The sequence below is a fragment of the Bubalus bubalis genome, chromosome 2 (genome assembly GCF_019923935.1).
Source record: "Bubalus bubalis isolate 160015118507 breed Murrah chromosome 2, NDDB_SH_1, whole genome shotgun sequence".
In the NCBI taxonomy this organism is placed as follows: domain Eukaryota; kingdom Metazoa; phylum Chordata; class Mammalia; order Artiodactyla; family Bovidae; genus Bubalus; species Bubalus bubalis.
In genome coordinates, this window is record NC_059158.1 from 172624768 (window position 1) to 172644586 (window position 19819).

The 19819-nt window shown below is 47.9% G+C and overlaps 1 protein-coding gene across 4 annotated transcripts in view; it reads left to right on the plus strand.

Moving 5' to 3' along the window:
* PHC2 (polyhomeotic homolog 2) overlaps positions 1-19819 on the plus strand; it is a 120052-nt gene that overhangs the window by 82071 nt on the left and 18162 nt on the right. For 3 of the 4 annotated variants that reach the window (XM_044937967.1, XM_044937966.1, XM_006054674.3), the window contains exons 8-9: positions 9682-10094; positions 10360-10525. In XM_044937967.1, coding sequence (XP_044793902.1) covers positions 9682-10094; positions 10360-10525 — 579 coding nt within the window. Of the gene's footprint in view, positions 1-9681; positions 10095-10359; positions 10526-14734; positions 14974-19819 lie in introns of those variants that run through there. The other variant, XM_006054678.4, reaches the window with a different exon arrangement.

Sequence of the window (19819 nt, forward strand, 5' to 3'; positions counted from 1 at the left end):
GTTCTCAGATTGTTCTGGGTTTTACAGAGTCTAGCAGAGGGCTCTCTTCTCTTGAGCCTGATAAAAGGGAAGGCCAGTGAGTTACAGACCGAGGCCCAGGGCCCCAGCTGTGGCCTAAGACTAACAGTATGTGGCTATAGGCAGTACAAGAACTCTCTGTGGAGCCGCTGTGAGTTGCAGACCACAAAGACTCTCTCCCCAGTGACAGGAATCAGTAGGCTTTGCATTGTTCCTGCCTCCCACTGTCCCTCCCTGTTCTTCCCTTCCCCTCCCACCCCTTCCTCTCCGTGGTTCTACTCCCCACCCTCAACAGCCCGAATGGAAGGCAGCAGGGAGGCTTAAGATGCTAACAGATCCTTTCAGGGCCTCTAGAACAAAAAAAGAGTCTGAAATAATTCTCCTGACCTGATGGGGGTGGGGAGGGAGTGGCCAGGAGCAGCACCTGCCCTGGGCCGCCACTGTTCCCCAGGCAGGAGGTAACTTCTGGCCTCCTGCCCAGCCAACACACTGTGAATGATCAGAGTGTGTGTGCATGCGTGTGTGTGTGTGTGTGTGTGTGTGTGTGTGAGAGAGAGAGAGAGAGAGAGAGACTGAGAGAGAGGGACTGGGGAGCGGAGTGGCAGGTTTTTGTTTGTTTTTGAAGCATTTTTTGAGCTGGCTGGCTGGTTGCCCCCAGGGAAAGTAACCAGTGGAGACTTGTGATGGGGGGCAGTGGTGGGGGTGGGGGGGAGAGCAGAGAGGAATGTGTTCTCTGGGGGCCATTCCCTCCCCAGCAGGCAAATGCTGCAGTCCCAGCTGGGACTGCTCCCACTGACAGCTGTTTGGGGGCAAAGCCCCTCCCCCCATGGCAAGCTCCCTGCTGTTCCTGCTCCTGTCACCTTGGCAACGGGCTTCTTTAGGCTCTGCAAATAGAAAAGGTCCCTTATGCCGGCAAGGGGCTGGGTTGGTGGGAGGGGGCGGAGAGCAGAGCAGAGAGGTTGGGCCTCGCAGTGTGATGGAAAGACTGAACCAGGAGGGCAGAAGAAGGGTCTCCATAGGTCTGGCCTCCAGAGGAGACCAGGGGGAGCTGGGTCACAGCTCCTGATAAAAGGCTTGGTTCTTGGAGTCCTCATTCTAGTGGCTCCACTCAAGGCCCCTAGACGTACACGCAGGCCCAAAGGTGAGAAGAAAGTGGCTGACCAGGAGGGAGATGCTGTCATAAAAGAGAGCCGTCCAGTCACTGAAAATCCTGGGCGCTTTTCACACAATTGTGCTCCAGATGCCGGGTCTTTGTTCTGTCTCTTCGTCCCTCCTCAGGTCTCTGGAAGGAGAGAGAATTCACTGTTGGGAAGGCCTGCCACACAGTGGCTTTGTTTTTACCACAGAGAGGGTTTTGTGTCAGGGAGCGGGGATTCTGTCTGTGAGAAGCTGGACAATGTGACGCGTGCTGATTCCAGGACCCTTGGGTACCGTATTTCCCTCCCAAAGCACCTGCCAAACTGCGGGGTAGAAACACTTTTGCTGAGAAAGTTCAGTAAAAACCAAAACATTACATGAAGTCCTGTTTTCTAGCTCCAACAATTTTAATGTTAAAATCAGGCAACCAATTATGACGATCATTTCAGTTACCCACTGTAGGACCAGATTGAGATTACTAACCATCTCCTCCTTGTATTAGGTCAGGGTTGGGAGAAGCCAGCAGATATCAGCAGAGAAGTTTTATATTTGCTGAACATTTCTCACCATGGGTGTGCGTGTGTGTGAGAGAGAGAGAAAGGGGAGAGGCAGACTGTGTGCCTTGGAACTGTCGGGAGTTCCTTCTTTCCCCAACTCTTTCCCCCTAAGCTCCTCTTACGTTACATCCATGGTTGCTGCCAGTAATAATAATTACCAACCAATAATGAACAACCATGTTCCAGGCACTGGACTAAACGCCTAACCTACATATCTCATTTACTCCTAGCAGTAATTATTCATCTCACAAATGAAGAAGGTATGGCTCAGAAAAAAATAATTAGTTACCATCTCCATATAGCTTTCCCTCATTAATTGTTCAATTCAGCTCCACAAATACTCATTTAGCACCTATTATGTGCCAAACACGATGCCAACCATATGGGCATTAGAGTTGAACAAGTGTAAAATCTAAGAGGGGCTATGGAAATTTGAGTCGCGCCTTGAAAACTGAGTATGTTTCCAGAACAGAAGTGAAGGGGATTATCTCAGCTGGCACCGGGAGGCATCTATGCCCAGAGTGCCCACGTGGGCCTGGGACCATCTGTGCACATAGGTGGGCCCTGCAGCTCCTTGCTCCTCCCCGGCCCCACCGCCATTAGCTGTGGGACTCCCAAAACGCTCAGTCCATCCATCCCCTGTCGTGTTTGACTCTGACACCTCTCTTCTAGCGGACCTTGCCTTTTTTTACATTTCAGATGCCTGCCCCCACCGTCCACAGATGACTCCTCAGTACACATCCAACTCTGCCCCCCACCCCCGCCCCCAGCGATTTCCAGCTGTCTATGGGATCCTCCCATGAGGATGTCACCCCACCTGCATACACATTTTTAAAATTTGGAGATTCATACATCAACCCCCAAAGCTGGAAGTCTCCCTCTTCAGAAAGGATCCCCCTTTCCCCATTCCTGGCCACTGTCCGCAGTCATCAGGTATTCCTGGACCCAGGCTTACAATCTCAGGACGGTTTTGATTCATTTCCCTTCAGGGAGGCAGGAGTGTTAGAATGGGAAAAGCATAGGCTTCACTGTGAGACCTGGTTTCAGACCCCAGCCTCATCACTTACTGGTTCTGTGACCAGCATCCAGTTACTTCATCTCTGTAAACCTTGATTTCTTTGTTTATAAGACTAAGATGGTTATTTTTACCACATGCTATAAAGATGGATGAGATGCGATGTGTCCAGCACTGAGCAGGCTCACAGTGGATACTCACTCCCTTTCACTCCTTATTCCCACCCTCCATCACCACCCACTTTCTCACCATGTTCTGACCATATTTTCTGTGTCAGCTCCCAGGTTTGCTTAAGGCCCGCTGACCAGATGAGGTTTAACTGACCGCCAGACCCTCCTCCCATACTTGCCAGAGTCACCTTCCTCAGAGACTTGCTCCTTGCTTGTTTAGAAACCTTCACTGCGTCTTTTATTTCCTGCTTCATCAGGTCACAGGAGGGATTCAATAATTAGCATGTTAATGACTTCTGACCACTGCCTCTGACTCTGGGTAGGGGCCTTCAAGACCCCAGAACCACTGTAATTGCTCAGGGCTTCCCCACACAGATCCTCCACCTCTCCTCCCCCAACCCCAACCCCTTTGTGACCAACGTGACCTGTGCAGACCTTCCACCTCTCCTCCTGGCATCACACTCCCCCTTCCTCATCCATCCAAGATTACCTCCAAAGTTCTCAACAGCCTCCAACTAACCCTTGAAAGCCTGCCATCTTAATTTGCACTTGCTGACTGCGCCCTTCACTCACCCGTCAGCATTTTTCAAGCGTTTATGAGATCCAAGACACCCTGCCTCATGTGTCAAATGAAGTCAATTTTCCCTGAATCTGCTGCATTGTAGGAGTCTCCTGGAAACAACTCCCCTTGCTCGTAACATGGGAACACTGCCCATTCGCCTCAGAGCCTGCTTGTAAGGAGTAAATGAGACTCAGATTATAAGAATGCTTTGAGAAGTTCAAAGCAATATATACATAGCAGGTAGTATTTTAAGAATACCTACCGTGTATTGTGCATCTTCTCAGCATGAACAAAGGCAGTGAACCTCTCCTCTTTGTGGTTGAAACATAATCTTCCATTTGATACTAACAGACTGCTCTGTGACGTATCACTGTAGAAGAGGAAATCAAGATTCGGAGAGGTTAAACAATTTGCCTTCAGTTGCACAGCCTGTAGGTGGCAGAACCAAGATTCAAACCAGATCTGTCTCTAAAATCCATGCCATTAGCCACTTCTGCTGTATTTTCATCCCTCTACCAAGGGTGGGTAGTTTCCTTTCTAATGCTGCAAGCTGTCCTACAAGGAATCCTGCCTACACAGGGTGTCTGGTGGTTTTGCCAGGTAGCTGCAGGGCAGGTCTAAAGATATTAGGGCATAGACAGCCCACCACAGCATGTCCCAGAGGTGGGCAACCCACTTGTTTCCTCTGCCAGGGAGACTCCCTCATCTCCATTTCCCCTCTCACATTCCTCCTAGGCCTCAGCCTGGCAGGACTGCATCTCAGAAAATCCGTGTGCCTATTTCTTCAGATTTTCCTAAAAGGAGCTTCCTTGTCTAGTTATGTGTATGTGGGACTCTGACCTCCAGAGTCAACCTCAATCTCAGTCACTCCCTGAGGCCTGATCACGTGAGGTATCTTTGGAGATGAGCAAGCTCTGAAGGGTGCTGGCATCATTTAGACCCCCCCACCCCCCGGCAAACTGCCTCCTCTCTGGCTGTTCTCACACCAGTCACCAGGGGTTCAGCTGCACAGGGTGCCCTGTAGGTCCCTGAAAGCACCATGGTATTTAAGGCCTCAGGTCTTCCCACGTGCTCTTCCTTTCATCATCTTCAGAACTCTGAATCATGCTAAATACTCACTTCCTCCAGGAAGCCTTCTCTGCTTTCCTTTCCAAGCTGAATCTCTTTTTCTGTGTTCTCAGTAGTGTGTGCTTGTCTCCTGTCGTTAATATTTACCAAGTGATGCTGAGGGTATCTGTTTACCAACTCTCTCTTGCTAAACTGTATTCCACTAAACCTATTCTAGGGACCAGGTTTTGGCCAGCACCAAACACAGCACTTGCTCTGTAGTCGTTGCTGTGATTTTTGTCGCGTGAACGAATAGCTGAAAGTATCTCTTCATTTAACTCTCTAAGCCCTAAAGAGTAGTAGGTAGTAGAAAGTTATGCCATTCCTCTCTCACAAGCACCCTCCCCTCACTGGTAGTCCAGGTAATTCCAAACTCTAGTCAAGTATTGCAGCTCAGAGAAAAATGTATTGAGCAAACCTCCAACCTACATCTGGGATGCTCACTGCTCCCATGTGTTTTGAGACAAGAATCCCAGCACTTCTGAACACTGAACTTTTTCCTGCATCCAGGAAGACTTAGGATCAATCGAGATCCATTACTGGTCACAAGTTCTGGCAGTGCATGCAGCAAAGGGGGCGTGTCGGTAAACGCTCACAGCCAGCCCTCCTGCACAGGGGCCCTTAATCCTCTTGCTGCTAACAACCAACCATTTAGGGGAACGGTGAATTGGTCTCTTCAGATTCTAAGGCGGCTGTCAAGGTTAAAGCACCAGACGGGAAAGAAGAGCTGGCCTAGAGTCTCTCCACTGAGCTGGGCCCTAATGTGGGGAGGCCCTAGGCCTGCCCCTCCTCTGTTCCATAACAGAAAGGGCTGACGAGGCCTTCCAGAGCCATGGCTGAGGTCCCACGGAACCAAGCTTTTGTTCCCTAGAAGCAGTGAGCCTTCTAGCAGTGGGGGATGGGGGCAGCCAAAAGAGCTCCAAGCAAAAAATGAAGCCCCTGGACTGTAGGAGGAAATAAAGGCCCAGAGAGATTTCTGTGCATTAATATTTCAAAAACTGACATGCCCCATCTGAGCTATAGAGAAGAGGGGTGCAGCCGCCTCTGGTATGGTGGCTTCAGTGGGAAGTGCCCATCGTCAACCACCCCACTGACCTCACTATGATCGACAGCAGATAGTTGCTGAGCATCTACGGACATGTAGATTATTGTGCTGGACAGTGTGGAAGGGAAAAGAAACATTGAACATTAGTTCAACTAAAGCACATCTCTAAAGTTGAAAAAAAAAAAGAAACATAAAACTTTGACTCAAAAAGCATATAATCTGGGCAGATAGACAGGAAATAAACACACAAAAGCATAAAAAGTATTCAAGTTTAAGATATCACTGACTGTAAAATGCACCATGTTTTTGCCTCTAAGAAAAGCACTACCAATTAAACCAGCATCATCAACTGTAATATGCAGCCTAATTCAAAAGATGTTAAAATGGTGGTGGGGGATAAGAATTTTTAAACATTGATGAAATACGTCTAGAAGATAGCACATGTTAAATCACAAATGAATCAAAGAAATCAGCAGTAAAAGCAAGAGCATTCAGGACTTCCGAGGGAAAACCCGTAACTGAGGGTCAAGGCAAAGAGAGAGAACATGAGCTGAGCCTGGGCCAAAGAAGCTTATGCCTTACTGAGATCACTGAAGCAGAAGGAGGGCATTCCAGAAAATGGAAGCGCTGAAGTTGAAGCCAGAAGGGCACAGTGAAGAGGAATGCTGTACAGACAGTGAGCAGAGCAGTTAGGGTGGATGAAGGTAAGGGCAGGCAGGCGGTGAGCAGAGGTTACAGAGGAGGAAGGTCTTCAGTAAACCAGAGTGCTGATAAAACCAAAATGGCCTATAGGGTTATCCCCAACTCATGCCTATCTGAGCTCTGAAGGGGAAGAGTTCTGTGGCACAAACAAGCTGGAGTTCCACCTTGCTGTCATTCATTCATACAGCCGCACTGAGCATCTGCTAAATTCTAGGCACTTTGGAGGAAACAATCCTAAATTCTGTCTATCAAAGCAGATAAGTCATTCACTGAAATAACTGTGAGTGTAGATATCATCGTGACCCCCACTCTAAAGATGACGAGCCAGAGGTCCAGAGAGGTCCAGTGATTGTCCAGCCTCCCACTGCTGGTAAGTGGCAGGAAAGGGAGGTTGTGAGGATTTGATTTATGGCACTCTAGACAGTGTGAGACAGGGTACAAACTTCTGTACAGGGCGCAGTGAACAGTAAAGATTGCTTGGATCAAAGAAATAATATTGAAAGGTTATTTTATGTTGTAAGAAGATCTTGAACACCAGGGTCCTTAGACAACCACAGACAGAGGAGAGTCCCTGATGGCTTTTAATCAGGGATCAGATCTGTGCCCTAGGAAGATTAATTTGTGATCTATCCACAAGTCAGATTATAGAGAGAAGAAACTAGAATCAGAAAGACCAATTAGAAATTTACTACAACGCTTTAAATAAAAGGAATTTGACTCAGCACAATGCTGGAGTTAAATCATGGTCTTTGCTTTTATTAATCTTGAAAGTTTAAGGACGTACATTCCCCCTACCCCAAAATATCCTGCAGTCTTTGATCTATGAACTTCTCTAAGCTTTCATGAGCTTTGTTTCCAGCCTCGGCATATGCTAGCATCATTTGTCCTGAAACAATGGCCTTCCACAAGCAGCACAGGGTTGGGGAGAGTGGGACAGAGAGGAGGTCCAGGGATGGAGGGCTGGGAGGCCAACAGTTGCTTCTCCCAATCTTGGTGAACACATGTGTACTGTGCCTAACTGTACTCTTTATGCACTATAGATCTAGAACCTTCTCTAAACTTCCTTTTTCCACATTATAAATCCTGAATTTTAAACTCTTTTCCTATGATAGCCACCCTGCCCCCATCAGACTGTATGATCATCTAGCCCAAACCTCTTGTCTCACAGATAAAACCCTGAAGTCCTGGGAAGGAAAAGGACCTGTCTCGGGCCACACAGCCAGTGGGTGGCAGGACAAGCCTCTGACCCTCTTAGCCTCTCTGACCTGTACCATCTCCAGCTCTCGGCTCAAACCAGCAGCCCCTAGATGGACTCTGTTCCCAGGATAGGAATTCATGGTTTGGGGATAAGGGAGAACAAGTTTCACTTGAGTCTTCAGTGATACTTCCCCTCATCTGCAGATCTTTTTGAGTGCTAGAGCCTATCCAGGCACTTCATGGCCTCTGCAGTATCTCTTGGGTGTCTTAACAAGGATCATCTTAAAAATCCCTGATTACTAAGTTTGCCTGATTAACAGTCTTTACCTGATCATTAAGTTTTGAGCTGTTCAGGGTGAAATTAGGAGACAAGGCTCAGGTTGGGGTCAGGGGCAATTTATAATCACCAAATGCCTGCTGGCATTTCCAGTTGGATGCTCTACCATCACCTGAAGCCCCACACATTTCTCTCAAAACCTCATTACCGTCCATGTTTCTCTCTGCCACTGTTCACCGTCATCCAGGCTATAGCTGCGGGCCATCCATACACCCTCCTCCTCTGCCTCCAACAGTAGGTCACCAAGGAGCATTTTGTGTCTCTTTGACACCTCTTGTTTCTGTCCTCTCCTTTCCATTCCTGCTGACATTCTGCTTGAAACTCCACATGGGCTTGTGATGAGATAGCTGGGAACCTATGTGTAATATAGACAAAATTTAAGAAAGAAGGTACCTCCCCTAACTGTGTGTGCAGTCTGCTTCCTTTGCACCTGTGTCACAGGATCCTTTTACATGTTAGTTCAGGACCCAGAATTGGCATTCCCCTCATTGGCTGGGAGCCTGTGGTTGTAAAAATCCACTTGCGAGCTTCCAGCCGTGGTCCTCTGTGCATTTGCACAGCACAGCCTCTCTCTGCCGGCCCTCCAGCTATACAAGTCTCTGCCAAGGACAGCTTTTTTAGGCAAGACCAGTCCAACTGAGAGGCCCTCATGCTAAGCTAGCCTGGATGCCACTAGTGAGAATGCCCAATCTCTGAGCTGAATTTCCTGAACCCCTACTGTCCATAAGGCATGAGCTGGGCACTGGAAGGATGATGAGAAAATATAGGAATCCTCACCTCCACAAGCCAGCCTGGCTAAAAACGGAAGAAAGGGCAAGGAGCAAATGGCAACCCCTGAACCCCAGTCCATGACAATACATTTATTTATTCAGCCCTCATCTACTATTAGGTATCATACGAGGTTCTAGATAAAGCCATATGTGATTGTTTCCAATCATCAGGGGTTCATGACCAGTAAGGGAAGATAGCTAAGAAACAGTTCTTATCCATTGCGATACACGTCATTATGGTAGAGGTAAGCCCAGGACACTCAAAACCTAAGCTAAGACTGAAATAACACTTTTAATGATGTGATTGAATATACAAATTAAATGACTGACCGTGACCATGTGCCAGGCACTGTGCTGTTCACATTATGTCATTTTTCTCATTTTATTTGCACAGTTTTTTTGTGTTGTTTCTTTTCTTTCTTTCTTTCATCCTTACAACTTTCCGGGCAAGAGCTTTTTTTTGTTTCTGGTTTTCAGACAAGACATCTGAGGCCTTGAGAGGTTAAACAGCTAGCCCAAGGTCCCCCACTTGTAACAGGAGGAAACTGTGGTCCAGCCCAGGCTGCCTCCCGCCAGAGTCTGAGGACTATGCGTGCAGCAGGCCCTCCCTGGAGAGGGCCTGGCCCGAGCAGAGCCAGGAGGGTGACTAACAGCCATCCGTACAGAGCTGGGCTGGGTGATGGGCTGCACCTGTTGCAAACATGGAGCAAAGCAAGTGCAGGGCGTGGAGGAGAGATAAAATGTAGCACCCTCCAGTATCCAGGGTTTCTCTGAACAGCTGGAATGATCCAAGAAGGCTTCACAGAGGAGGTGAGCTTTGCATTGGGCTTAGAGGGCCAGCCAAGGGCCCAGTGTTTCTGAATAGGAAGAAAGCAAAAAAACAGAGAAAGTCAGGCCCTAGCAATGGCCAGGCTAAGCTCTTGGCAAAGGAGGAAAGAGATGAAAGCAAGAACGTTGAGTTTGGAGAGCCTTCTTTATATGGATGTGGGAGGGGGTGCAGATGGGGGGACACAGTAGAAGACCAGGCCAAGCCATGCCACCTAACCTGGCCTCTCCCTCTTCAGCCTATGCTCAGCTGCAGCCGCACCAGCTCCTCTCCCAGCCGTCCTCAAAGCACCTGCAGCCCCAGTTTGCGATGCAGCAGCAGCCGCCGTCACAGCAGCAGCAGCCGCCCCAGCCATCACGGCCGGCGCTCCAAGCCCCATCCCATCCCCAGCTGGCCTCGGTCCCTCCGAGCCTGGCCCTGCAACCCAGCCCAGAAGCCCATGCCATGCCGCTAGGCCCAGTCCCATCCACCCTGCCTCTCCAGTGCCCCACTGCCAATCTGCACAAGCCTGGCAGCTCTCAGCAGTGTCCCCCTCCCACACCAGACACTGGGGCTCACAACGGATATCCCGAGGGCCTGGCCCACACCCCTCAGCGCAGGTTCCAGCATGCCTCGGCTGTCATCTTACAACTACAGCCTGCTTCACCGGTGGTGAGTAAGCCTATCCCAAGGCCCAGGGAACAGAGAGGGAGGTCACCACTCAGGCCATCCCGTGGCCCCCATTGGGATGTGTATCTGTGTGGGCTGAGCATCAAAGTCCTTGTTGAGTACTCCAGGAAAGAAAAGGGGCCTCTCCCTAACTTGGGGCTGGCTGAATCTTAATGTCCTTCTTCCCAAGCTCCACGGAAACGGGGGACGCATCCAGAAAGGTAGAGACAATTCACGAGCAAATCATATCTGTCCTGTCCTTCAACAGCCCCAGCAGTGCACCCCCGATGACTGGAAGGAAGTGGTACCTGGGGAGAAGAGTGGGTCGGAGACTCGGTCTGGCCCATCACCACATCAGCAAGCCATCGTCACTGCCATGCCAGGTGGCCTGACTGTGCCCAAGAGCCCGAACATCCAGCAGTCCCCAGCTCATGGTATGAAGTGTAGCGGGACCCTTGGGGGAGGGGAGAGAGTCAGCCCTCCTTGCCACCCCCTGGCGCATTGCACTTGGGCCTCTAGAACGGGAAGGAAACTATAAACCCCAAGTGGCAAGAAAGAATTTGGATAGGTGGGATCAGAGAGTGGATTGAGAAGATGAAGCAAGGATAAAGAAAGGGGACCCAGAAGGTATAAAAGGATAGAGAAAGAATTGAAAGTTCTAGATGAGGCTGGCCTGTCCCTGCTGTCAGATGTATCCGCTGCTGCCATGTGCTAGGTTGAGAGTTCACCCAGGGATCCAGTTGTCTCAGTCCTCTGCTCTGCTTGATATGAGAGAGTGTTCTTGAAGTTGGCGATATGACAAGGCGGCTGCATAGCACACAGATGAGGGCAATGCCTAAGGGGAACTAGCAGGGGATTCATGGAAAGCCTCATTGAAGGAACAGGCAGCTCTGCTCTGGGCTCCCCCACTGAGCAAGCGCTCAGTGGCAGTCAGGCTTCTCTAAGCCCTGAGTTTCAGGAGGCTCCACTGATCCCTCTACCCTGACAGGAGAACCACAGTGGTACCTCTGCCCCCACAGCAATCCCCTCACTTTCCTTTCCTTCTCTGCCAGTGTGTGCAGCCATCTTGGCCCAGATCTCGATGACATTCTGGGCCATGGGCCACGTATAACTCAGGGAGGCAGTTCCACTGTTGAACTCAATGTGCTGGGAGTGGGGGTGGAGAGAACAAGAGAAAGGGGGTTTTGGAAATGGAAGAAAGAGAAATGAGAATAAAAGAACTCTGGGGCAAAGTAGTTATAAATGTCCTATAAGGAATGGAAGAGGGATCAAGGAAAAGAAAAGCAAAGGAAAGCAAAGAACATTCGAAAAATTAAAAGAGAGGAGATCAGAGTTCTCTTGGCAAACTGCAATGAAAAGGGGTTCACCATTTTGTAAAGCAGCCCATTCCACTGTGGGTTTGCTCTAATTATCAGAAAGTGGCTTTTCAAATTAAGCCAAAATCTATTGTGCTGGAACTCCCACCACTGGCTGTGAGTCCGTCTTGTGGATTGCAGTGGAGTCCATCTCCTACCGTGTGTGTAGACAGTTATCATGTCTCTTTCTTCTCCCCATCCCCCCCACATTGAAAAAAAGAGAGAGAAAGAGAAAAAAAAAAAAAAAAACATCTCCAGGCTAAATATTTGAGATTTATTTCAATTTTTACCTATCACACATCAAGACCTCCCATTTCCACCATGCTGATCATTCTTGTCTAGCCACATTCCACCTTTCCATGAATTCTCTTAAAGTGTGATTCCCCCAAATGAAGCACATTAATTCCAAATATAAAAAGATGCTAGTGACCCAAGGTTGGCACCTAGACCTAGCTTTATAAGCCCTCCAAGAGGCAGAGCTCTGCATAGTATAGTAGAGAGGAACTAAAATTTATTGAACACCTACTATGTGCCAACTTGTGTTTTCCTTTGCTCACTCATGACATCCCTGAGAGATCATTACTATTGTCCCCATTATTTAGAGGAAGAAATGAAAGGCTCCAGGTCTCACAGGTAAGAAAGGGCAGCCCCAAAATTCTGGCTTCAGGGGTAATGCCCTTACCTGCCTTCATCAGGACATCGCACCTATGACCCCATGTTAACTCCCCCAACCCAAGGGAATGATACCCTTGGTTAACAGAGCACTGTGTCTTGTGAATCCCAGAGGGGTTGGGCTTGGTTTTGGTTTCTGTTTTTGTGGTTTCTTTTTATGTGAACTGCTATCATTGCAGGTCCCCTCCATCTCAAACTTTACAGTTTATATTGTGAGCCAAAATGTTATTAATTATGTCCATTCAATGGTGTCTTGTGAATTTAGCCCACAGTTCGAGGCACACCAGAAAATGGTAACAGTTAATAGCTAGCATTTAATGAGTCCTCTCTGCCAGCTTTACATGCATTTCCTCACTTAATCCTGCCAGTAACTCTCTGAAGCTGAAACTTTTATTATGCCCATTTTCAAGATAAGAAAACTGAGGCACAGAGAGAATAAGTGGTGGGCCAGGAATGTTTTATATCTGAATTTTGTCACTCATTCTACTAACGCCTCTGCTTAACTTTGCCATTTGTATATTATATAGCATGTCTTTAACCAATTTGCTGATAGAAATGTTGAATAGGACCTGACTGAAGACACATGCCCTGTCTGCAGGTTGGTGGTGATCAACAGTCTTTGTTCAGTTATTTGTTATCCAACAATCTCTGAATGAACTGACATTTGCCTTCCTTTCTCCATCTTGTCTATAAAACTCTCAAATTTTTTTTCTGAAATCTAGTCCAAATGATACACATATAACAAAGCACCCTGTTCCTAACGTTCTATCTCATGAGAAAAGTAAGTTTTGCACAGTGGGAACAACTGTCAACCACCCAAGATTTAAATATCCATTCTGTATTATGTTTGAATGCCTGCTTTGTGCAAAGCACTGTGAAATGGGAGGTAATCCACAGAGAAAGGAGGTCTGTACCCTACCTTCAAGGAGCTTAAGCTCCTCTGGAAAAGATGGGAAGTGCACAGGAAAAAAATAAAGTAAAGGATAAGATATGATAAATGTCATAGAAAGATTATGGGTAAGTGCTTTAAAAAGTAAGAGAGAAAAGTTACTGCTGAGTAGAGATTATCTGGGTAGATTGCAGGGGGGGGAAGTGGCATTATTCTAGAGCAAAGGTTGGCAAACTACATCCTAAGGGCCACATTCATCATATTACCAGTATCCCTACAGCCCACAAGCTAATAATGGTGTTTTACATTTAAAAAAAATTTTAAGACTCAAAAGAATATTTTGCGATACATGAAAATTATATGAAATCCAAAAGTCTGTGTCCACAAATAAAGTTTTATTGGAACACAGCTGCATACATGCATGTAGTGTTGTCTGTGGTCACTTTCCTGATGCAACAGTAGAGTTGAATGTTGCAATAGAGACCACATGGCCTACAAAATCTAAAATATTTACTATCTGATCTCTTACTGAAAAAGTTTGCCAGCTACTTCTCTTGAGTCTAGACCTTTAGGAGAGGTAAGACCTGGACATGTGGAGCTGGGCAGACGGCATTCCAGAAGGGACTAGTGAAGTGGATAAAAGTAGGGAGGGAGTAGTGTGGGCATGTTTATAGAACAAAATACAAGTGTAAGAAATGTAAGGACAGAAAGGGGAAAGAAATGTGAATATTAATGAAAGAAGGCATTGAAAAATGGGTGGAGGGAGAGGGAAAGAAAAAGAGAGCAAAGTAAACCATCAGGGAATATAAAATAAATGTAAAATGTGGGAACAAAGAGAGATGAGGCCTGTGGGGAAAGGGATGGGGGGATGAATGAATGCTAAGAAAGGTAAGGATATGAGAAAATGTTGGAAATAGAAGCATGGAGAGAGAAATTCGGATCATCTATTCAGCATGAAGCTGGGCATAGGGGGTGGAGGCTTGTGAAGGTCTCACAAGCTCTTGCACGTCTACTGAATGAAGGTGCTTCCCCACAGTTCAGTTTAAACCAGCGTGGTTTAGGAAAAGAAGTAACATTTACTGGGCTCCAACTGTGTGCCAGGCACTGCAGGCAATTTGTGTAAATGCCCTCAGTTAACCTGCATAGTAAGCCTAAAGAGGAGGCATTATCCCCATTTATGGAGGTGTAACTGGGGCACTTTGGTCATTAGTTAACCTCTCTGATACTTAGTTCCCAGTGGGGAGGATAATGACTACTTGTGGGGTTATTGTGAACTCTTTTAAGTGAGAGGAGAGAGCGAGCATGTAGGGCTTGACACAAATTAAGCACTCAATTAGTGCTAGTCGTTATTCTTCCTGCCTCCGACTTGGCCAGGCGGGAGTCACAGTCCATCACCGCACTGGGGACTTCTGACGAAGCGAGGGCGGAAGTCCGCGCGGCGCGGCGCGGCGCCTGCCTCCCTAAACCTCAACCGGACGTCTCTAACCGGCCACCGGCCTCGCGGCGCCCTCCCGAGGGCGCCGCGGGGGCGGGGCCGGCGCGTCCGCACAAAGGAAGCGCGCTGCCCAGCTTCCGCGCCGGCGCCCCGCCTCCCGGAGGCCCCGCCCCGCGCGCCCAGGTCCCGCCCCCGCCCCTCGCCCCGCCCCCGGCGGAGGCGGCCGCGGGAGCCCTGTCGGGACGCGCCGCATTGTCTCCGCGGCGGCTGCAGCCCTAGAGCGCCCGCCGCGCGCGCGCGCGCAATCCGCCGCCGCCCGCACCCCCACCCCGGCCTCGAGCCCCTGCCGCCCTTTGTGGACACCAGCTCGGCCGGTGCAGTCGGATGCGCCGCGGCAGCCCCGGGCCCCGGCTCGGAGGCTCCCGGCGGAGAGGAGGCGGCCCGCCCGGGCCCGGGACCCCGCGCGAGGCGGCGCCCGGCCGAGGGGTTGCGTAGGCCCCGCCCGGCCAGGCCCAGCCGGGCCCTGGACAGGTCAGTGCCCGTGGCGGGGGAGGGGTTCTCGCCCGGAGGGGTCCCGCGGCCCACGCGGCTCGCACCGGACAACGGCCACCGCCCTCCGGTGCCATTCCCGGCCCGGGCCTACTCGGCTGCCAGGCCGTGCCAGCCCGCGACTCTCGCCCTCCCGGCGCCAGGGAGGTGCCCTGCGCCTCCCCCGCCTCGTCGGGGACCCTGCCTGCCCCTCACTCCCCCGGCAGCCGTTGCGTCACCCTCGGCGTGCCCAACGCTTCCGTTGTGTCCCCGCACGCCCCCACCCCCGCTTCGGTCCTCCGGGGACGGCGTTTTCCCGGGGATGGACGGTCCGCTTAGGGACAGGGCTGCTGGCATCCGCTCTACTTTCTGGGTAGGCGACTGCCTATCTTGGAGGGCCTGCGACTTCGCTGGAGAGTTTTGTTTTTAATCTAGTCTCACGAGGCTTTTAATTGGATGGAAAGGGACAAGCTGTTCTGTGTCCTCCTCTCTTCCATTTTTAGAAGAGCGTTTTCTCTCCTTCCCATGCCAAATGAAGGCATATTGTATTGTGTGGGCTCTTTACATTAAAAATAGAGACCTGTGAGAGTCCGTCGTTAAATTGAAGTCCACAGGGAGGGAAATAATCTGCCCAAGGTCAGGTTGCCAACTAACGGTGACCCTGCAGTGATGAGAACTCCTAGTCGGCGACTGCCGTATTGCTGGATACCAGTTTGCCAGTGAGAGCTCCACCGTCACGGTCCTCACCTCCCTCCCCCAAGGCCGCTTTTGAGACCTGAACAGATTTCACTGACACAGTTTCAGTTCTAATCAACTTTCCTTTCCTTCCTGCTCCATACCTAGAATGTTGACCTTGTTGCCTTGCTGTCTACAGAGACACAGTTTTTTATTCCTTTTCCTGCTTAACAAATCAGTGACAGCTCTCCCCCTTAGATCTCCCATCCCAGATCTTTAATCCCCTTCCATTAGCATATTGGACCCAGAGGATCCCTTGTTGTGAAATAAGCTACCGACCTAAATCCACCATATGTCCCCAATTTTTCTAGGACAACCCCAATTTAAAATATTCCATCCCATTGTCTTATCAGCCAAGTGTCTCAATTTTTGGTTTAGAAAATAGTGTCATTTTAACCGTATCAGGCCCTCCCTGCTGTCCTGGCCTTTTCCAGCTATTTGACTCTGGGGCATAACTGGGTAATCCAATTACCGTTCACCTGGGATTTTTTTTATTCCTCACCCCCACCCCCAGTCAACCCAAACGTTGGAACTGCTAGCATTTCTAGATGAGTCTGGAAATTGCAGGCTAATGAGGCAGGGAAATTCCTTCTTGCTCCTATATGTCTGCCCCTGCCCTCCCCAGTTTTTATTCTGTGTACAGGGCCTCAGACCTGTGGCAGTGTCTGTTGATTTAGGGCTTAAGTTGAGGTCACATGGGATGTAGGGCTTCATAGCATTTTGACTTTAGAAGAGAAAGAAACTTACTGTGTTGGTTACAGGGCAAGAGGTTCTATCTCGTATCTTAAGATACCTGTACAGCTAAGTAGTTTTGTTTCCTCTCAGATTTCACACACCTTGTTTGCCCTCCCGACCCCTGCGAAGCATTGTCCTAGGCCCTGTGGAGAATACAAAAGTGGTTTTCCCCACTTCACCCTCAACATCTGGATCTCTGTGTGGAAATAACCACACTTTTGAATCAGCTGATGCCTGTGTGTTTCCCACTGTTTCTGTCCCTGAGTTCCAGTCCCTGCCAGACGGGAACCAGAGCTTCTGGCTCGGCTCCTTTACAAGGGCTGGCTTCTTTCACAGAGGGCCCAGCAGATGGGCAGTGGTGCTCGTGCAGCACCTGCCCTTTCCAGGCACTCGCCATGGGAGCTCTGCCCCTCAGCCCACCCAGGATCTGTTTCCAGGCTTGTCCATACACATTGGGAAGAAGAGATGCCTTTTTTTCCCTCTCCAGCCTTAATCTCAAGTCCACTTTCTGTTGTTCTTGAGCTGCTTTTTCAGTTGTCGAACTGCATTTTTGTGAGCCATAGCTCCTGTTTTCATCACCTTCCCCCCACCCCCAACCGCCGCCTTTTTAAGCTGTTGTATTGCTAGGTGGCACAGAGATACTTAATGAATATTCGTATTTTTCATGGCCTCCTAGCCCCGTCCACTTCTCTGCCAGGTCCTGGCTTAATTTCTAACTTGCCTTTGTCAGGTGCACTCAAGATATTATTTCCACTGCCCTCAAAGTGAGGAGGAATCTCCAGCTCTTCTTCCTTCTGTGCCAGTAATGATTCTCCTGGCTGTGGGCCTCTTCAGCCCTTGTTGCTCTGCATTGCAGTGGAGCAGAACCTCTTGGGAAGGTGTCTCATGCTTCTCCAGACATCCCTCCTCTGACACTGACTTTCTAGTCTAAACTGGTGACCCTGAGACTTCTCTTCCTGCCCCAGAGGCCCCTTCCCCCATCTCTGACCCTGTGCCTGTGCCTTGCTCTGGCTCAGCCCCAGAATCCACTCTTTTCAAACCACATCCTTTTTCCTGCCTTACTCATTTCCTGTCTCAGATACTTTGGATCCCTTGGATCTTTCAGTGGGAGAGAGAATAAGGGGAGTAAATAGATAGATGATTTTATGAAACTGAACTGTTGGTGCCTCTGGTCTTGCATGCCCTTCCGCGTCCCTTCTGTAGGTTTTCTTGTTTTAGGGGAAAGAAAACACTTACTCAGAATTAAGAACCTTTCCCTGAGTTTGTGAATGTCTTTTTGTCTCAGTTTTTTCCTGTTGTGATTAAGTCTGTCCTCTGGGCTGTGGGCCTCTCTCTAGGCATTCAGTAACTTATTTGCTGAATAAAGTTCACCCCTTTCCTGTCAAAGTCCTTCCCTTTCAGCTCACATTGATAGGTAGGTAAGCCAACATAAAGTTTAAATTGAAAAACTAGAGAATAGAATAGTGGTTCCAGTTCTAGAAAGGCTGCTCCATGGAAGTGTGACATTCACAGAGAGTTTTTACCTCCTCTTGGTTAGTCCCAGATTATATTATTAAAGTTCTTGCAGCTGTGCAGTGCCATTTACTCTCCAGGAAGATTTGATTCCCTCCTGTAAAAGATTCTCCTCTGAAAAGCTACATCACATCTACTAGAAATAAGAATAAGGAAGCAAGACGCCTTCAGAAAAGCATAGTTTCTCTTTTATTCCCTTTCTTTGGTGCCAGTTTTTGCAACTGGAAGATGAAGATGATGATTTTCTGTGGTCAGGAGGAATCTCACAAAAGTGGTTGTAGAGATGCTTGGGTGTTTTCCACTCCCTGGAGAAAAAGTGAGGACTAGCTGCCTTACGCAATCTGCTCCCCTGAGGGCTTTTGCCAGTAACAAAAATGACTCTGCAGTGACTTACTAGCACCTGTCTGATGGAAATGAAAGCTGGGACTAACCCCTCGAGGAAGAGTGATGAACATATACAGATTTATGTTTTCAGTGTTTTAATGCCTGCTTTAAACTGCAGTGTGAGTCACCAGTTTAAAAGACTCGGTTTGAATATGTGTTCTGTTAAAAATGTTTCAAGTGGGCCTGTTGAAGATAACTTGAAATACTTATCCACAGTTCAAATAGATGCAGGTTTCATTTTAAGCATTGACTTACTTAAAAATTTCAGCTTGAATTTAGTTACATCAGAACACAGATATACTTGTTTAAAAAAAAAAAAACTCAGAGACAAACCATCTTTAATTCAACTTTATGACATTTTGGGAATTGTTAGGAAAAGAATCAGCCATTTGTTTATCCAAGACAACAGTCTTACAGACTCAGGGCTTTTTCCCCCATTAGTTACAAAAGTAGAATATAATTGACATGAATAAAAAAATGTTTTTTTTTATAGTTAATCCAGTTATATTATGAAGAATGATTAGTTTTTGAAGATATATACTAAAAAAATAGCATATGATTTAAATAATAAATTATTACTGTGTGATTCATTGTAAAATCATCTAGGCCAGCATATTTAATGGTTTTTTCTTTTTCCTTCCCCTTCCAAATTATTTATAGTTAGTGAAAAGGGATGTGTTTTCCTATACTTTAAATTTCCAAATGATTTTTTTTTTTAGTTCAATCCAAAAGAAAACATTCTCTCTACATCTGCCAAAGAAGTGATTGCTGTTAAACAGGGATTGCCAGTATTCTAAGATAAATCCAGATGTTGAAGAGAGTCCCAGTCTGCCATTGGGCTTTCTGTAAAGCAGAAACCTGTCTTGGATGATTTTCTTCTTAGCAGTGAAATTGGTCATAGCTTCTCTTAAGAAAAGATGGCTTTTAGATGCCATGTCATAACTGACTCTTCTCCAATAGATTAGGAGGAGTAGGCCTGATGCTGAATATTGGAACTGTTGGCAAGAAAATGAGAGTTCATGACTGCTAGGAGTTATTTTTAAAGCCCTAGTTGCATGGCTATTATGTCTCAAATACAGTATAATTATCCCTAGTTACTGATATCTTTAGCATATTTGAAACCATCCATATGTGGCCTAAATCCACACTGCTATATTAAGACATTTTTAAACAGCCCAAGCAAATGACACTAAATTAAAATTAATGTGAGCCAAATACTATTTTTTTTAAAAATCAATTAAGTCCACATTTCTAGGCCTCCAGTATTAATCTCTTCGGTCAGCTTATTGGTAGCAAAGTAGGGTGATTGAAAATTTAGATGATGGTTATAAAAGGGAGAGGGCAGTGTTTTCTAAGAACAGAAATGATCAAGAAGATTGATTTGCAAGATAAGAATAATCGATCCCATTATATAGACAAGGACAACCAAGGTTGGCTTTCTCTAGTGCATTCTCTCTCTCTCTCTCTGTCTCTCTCTCACCCT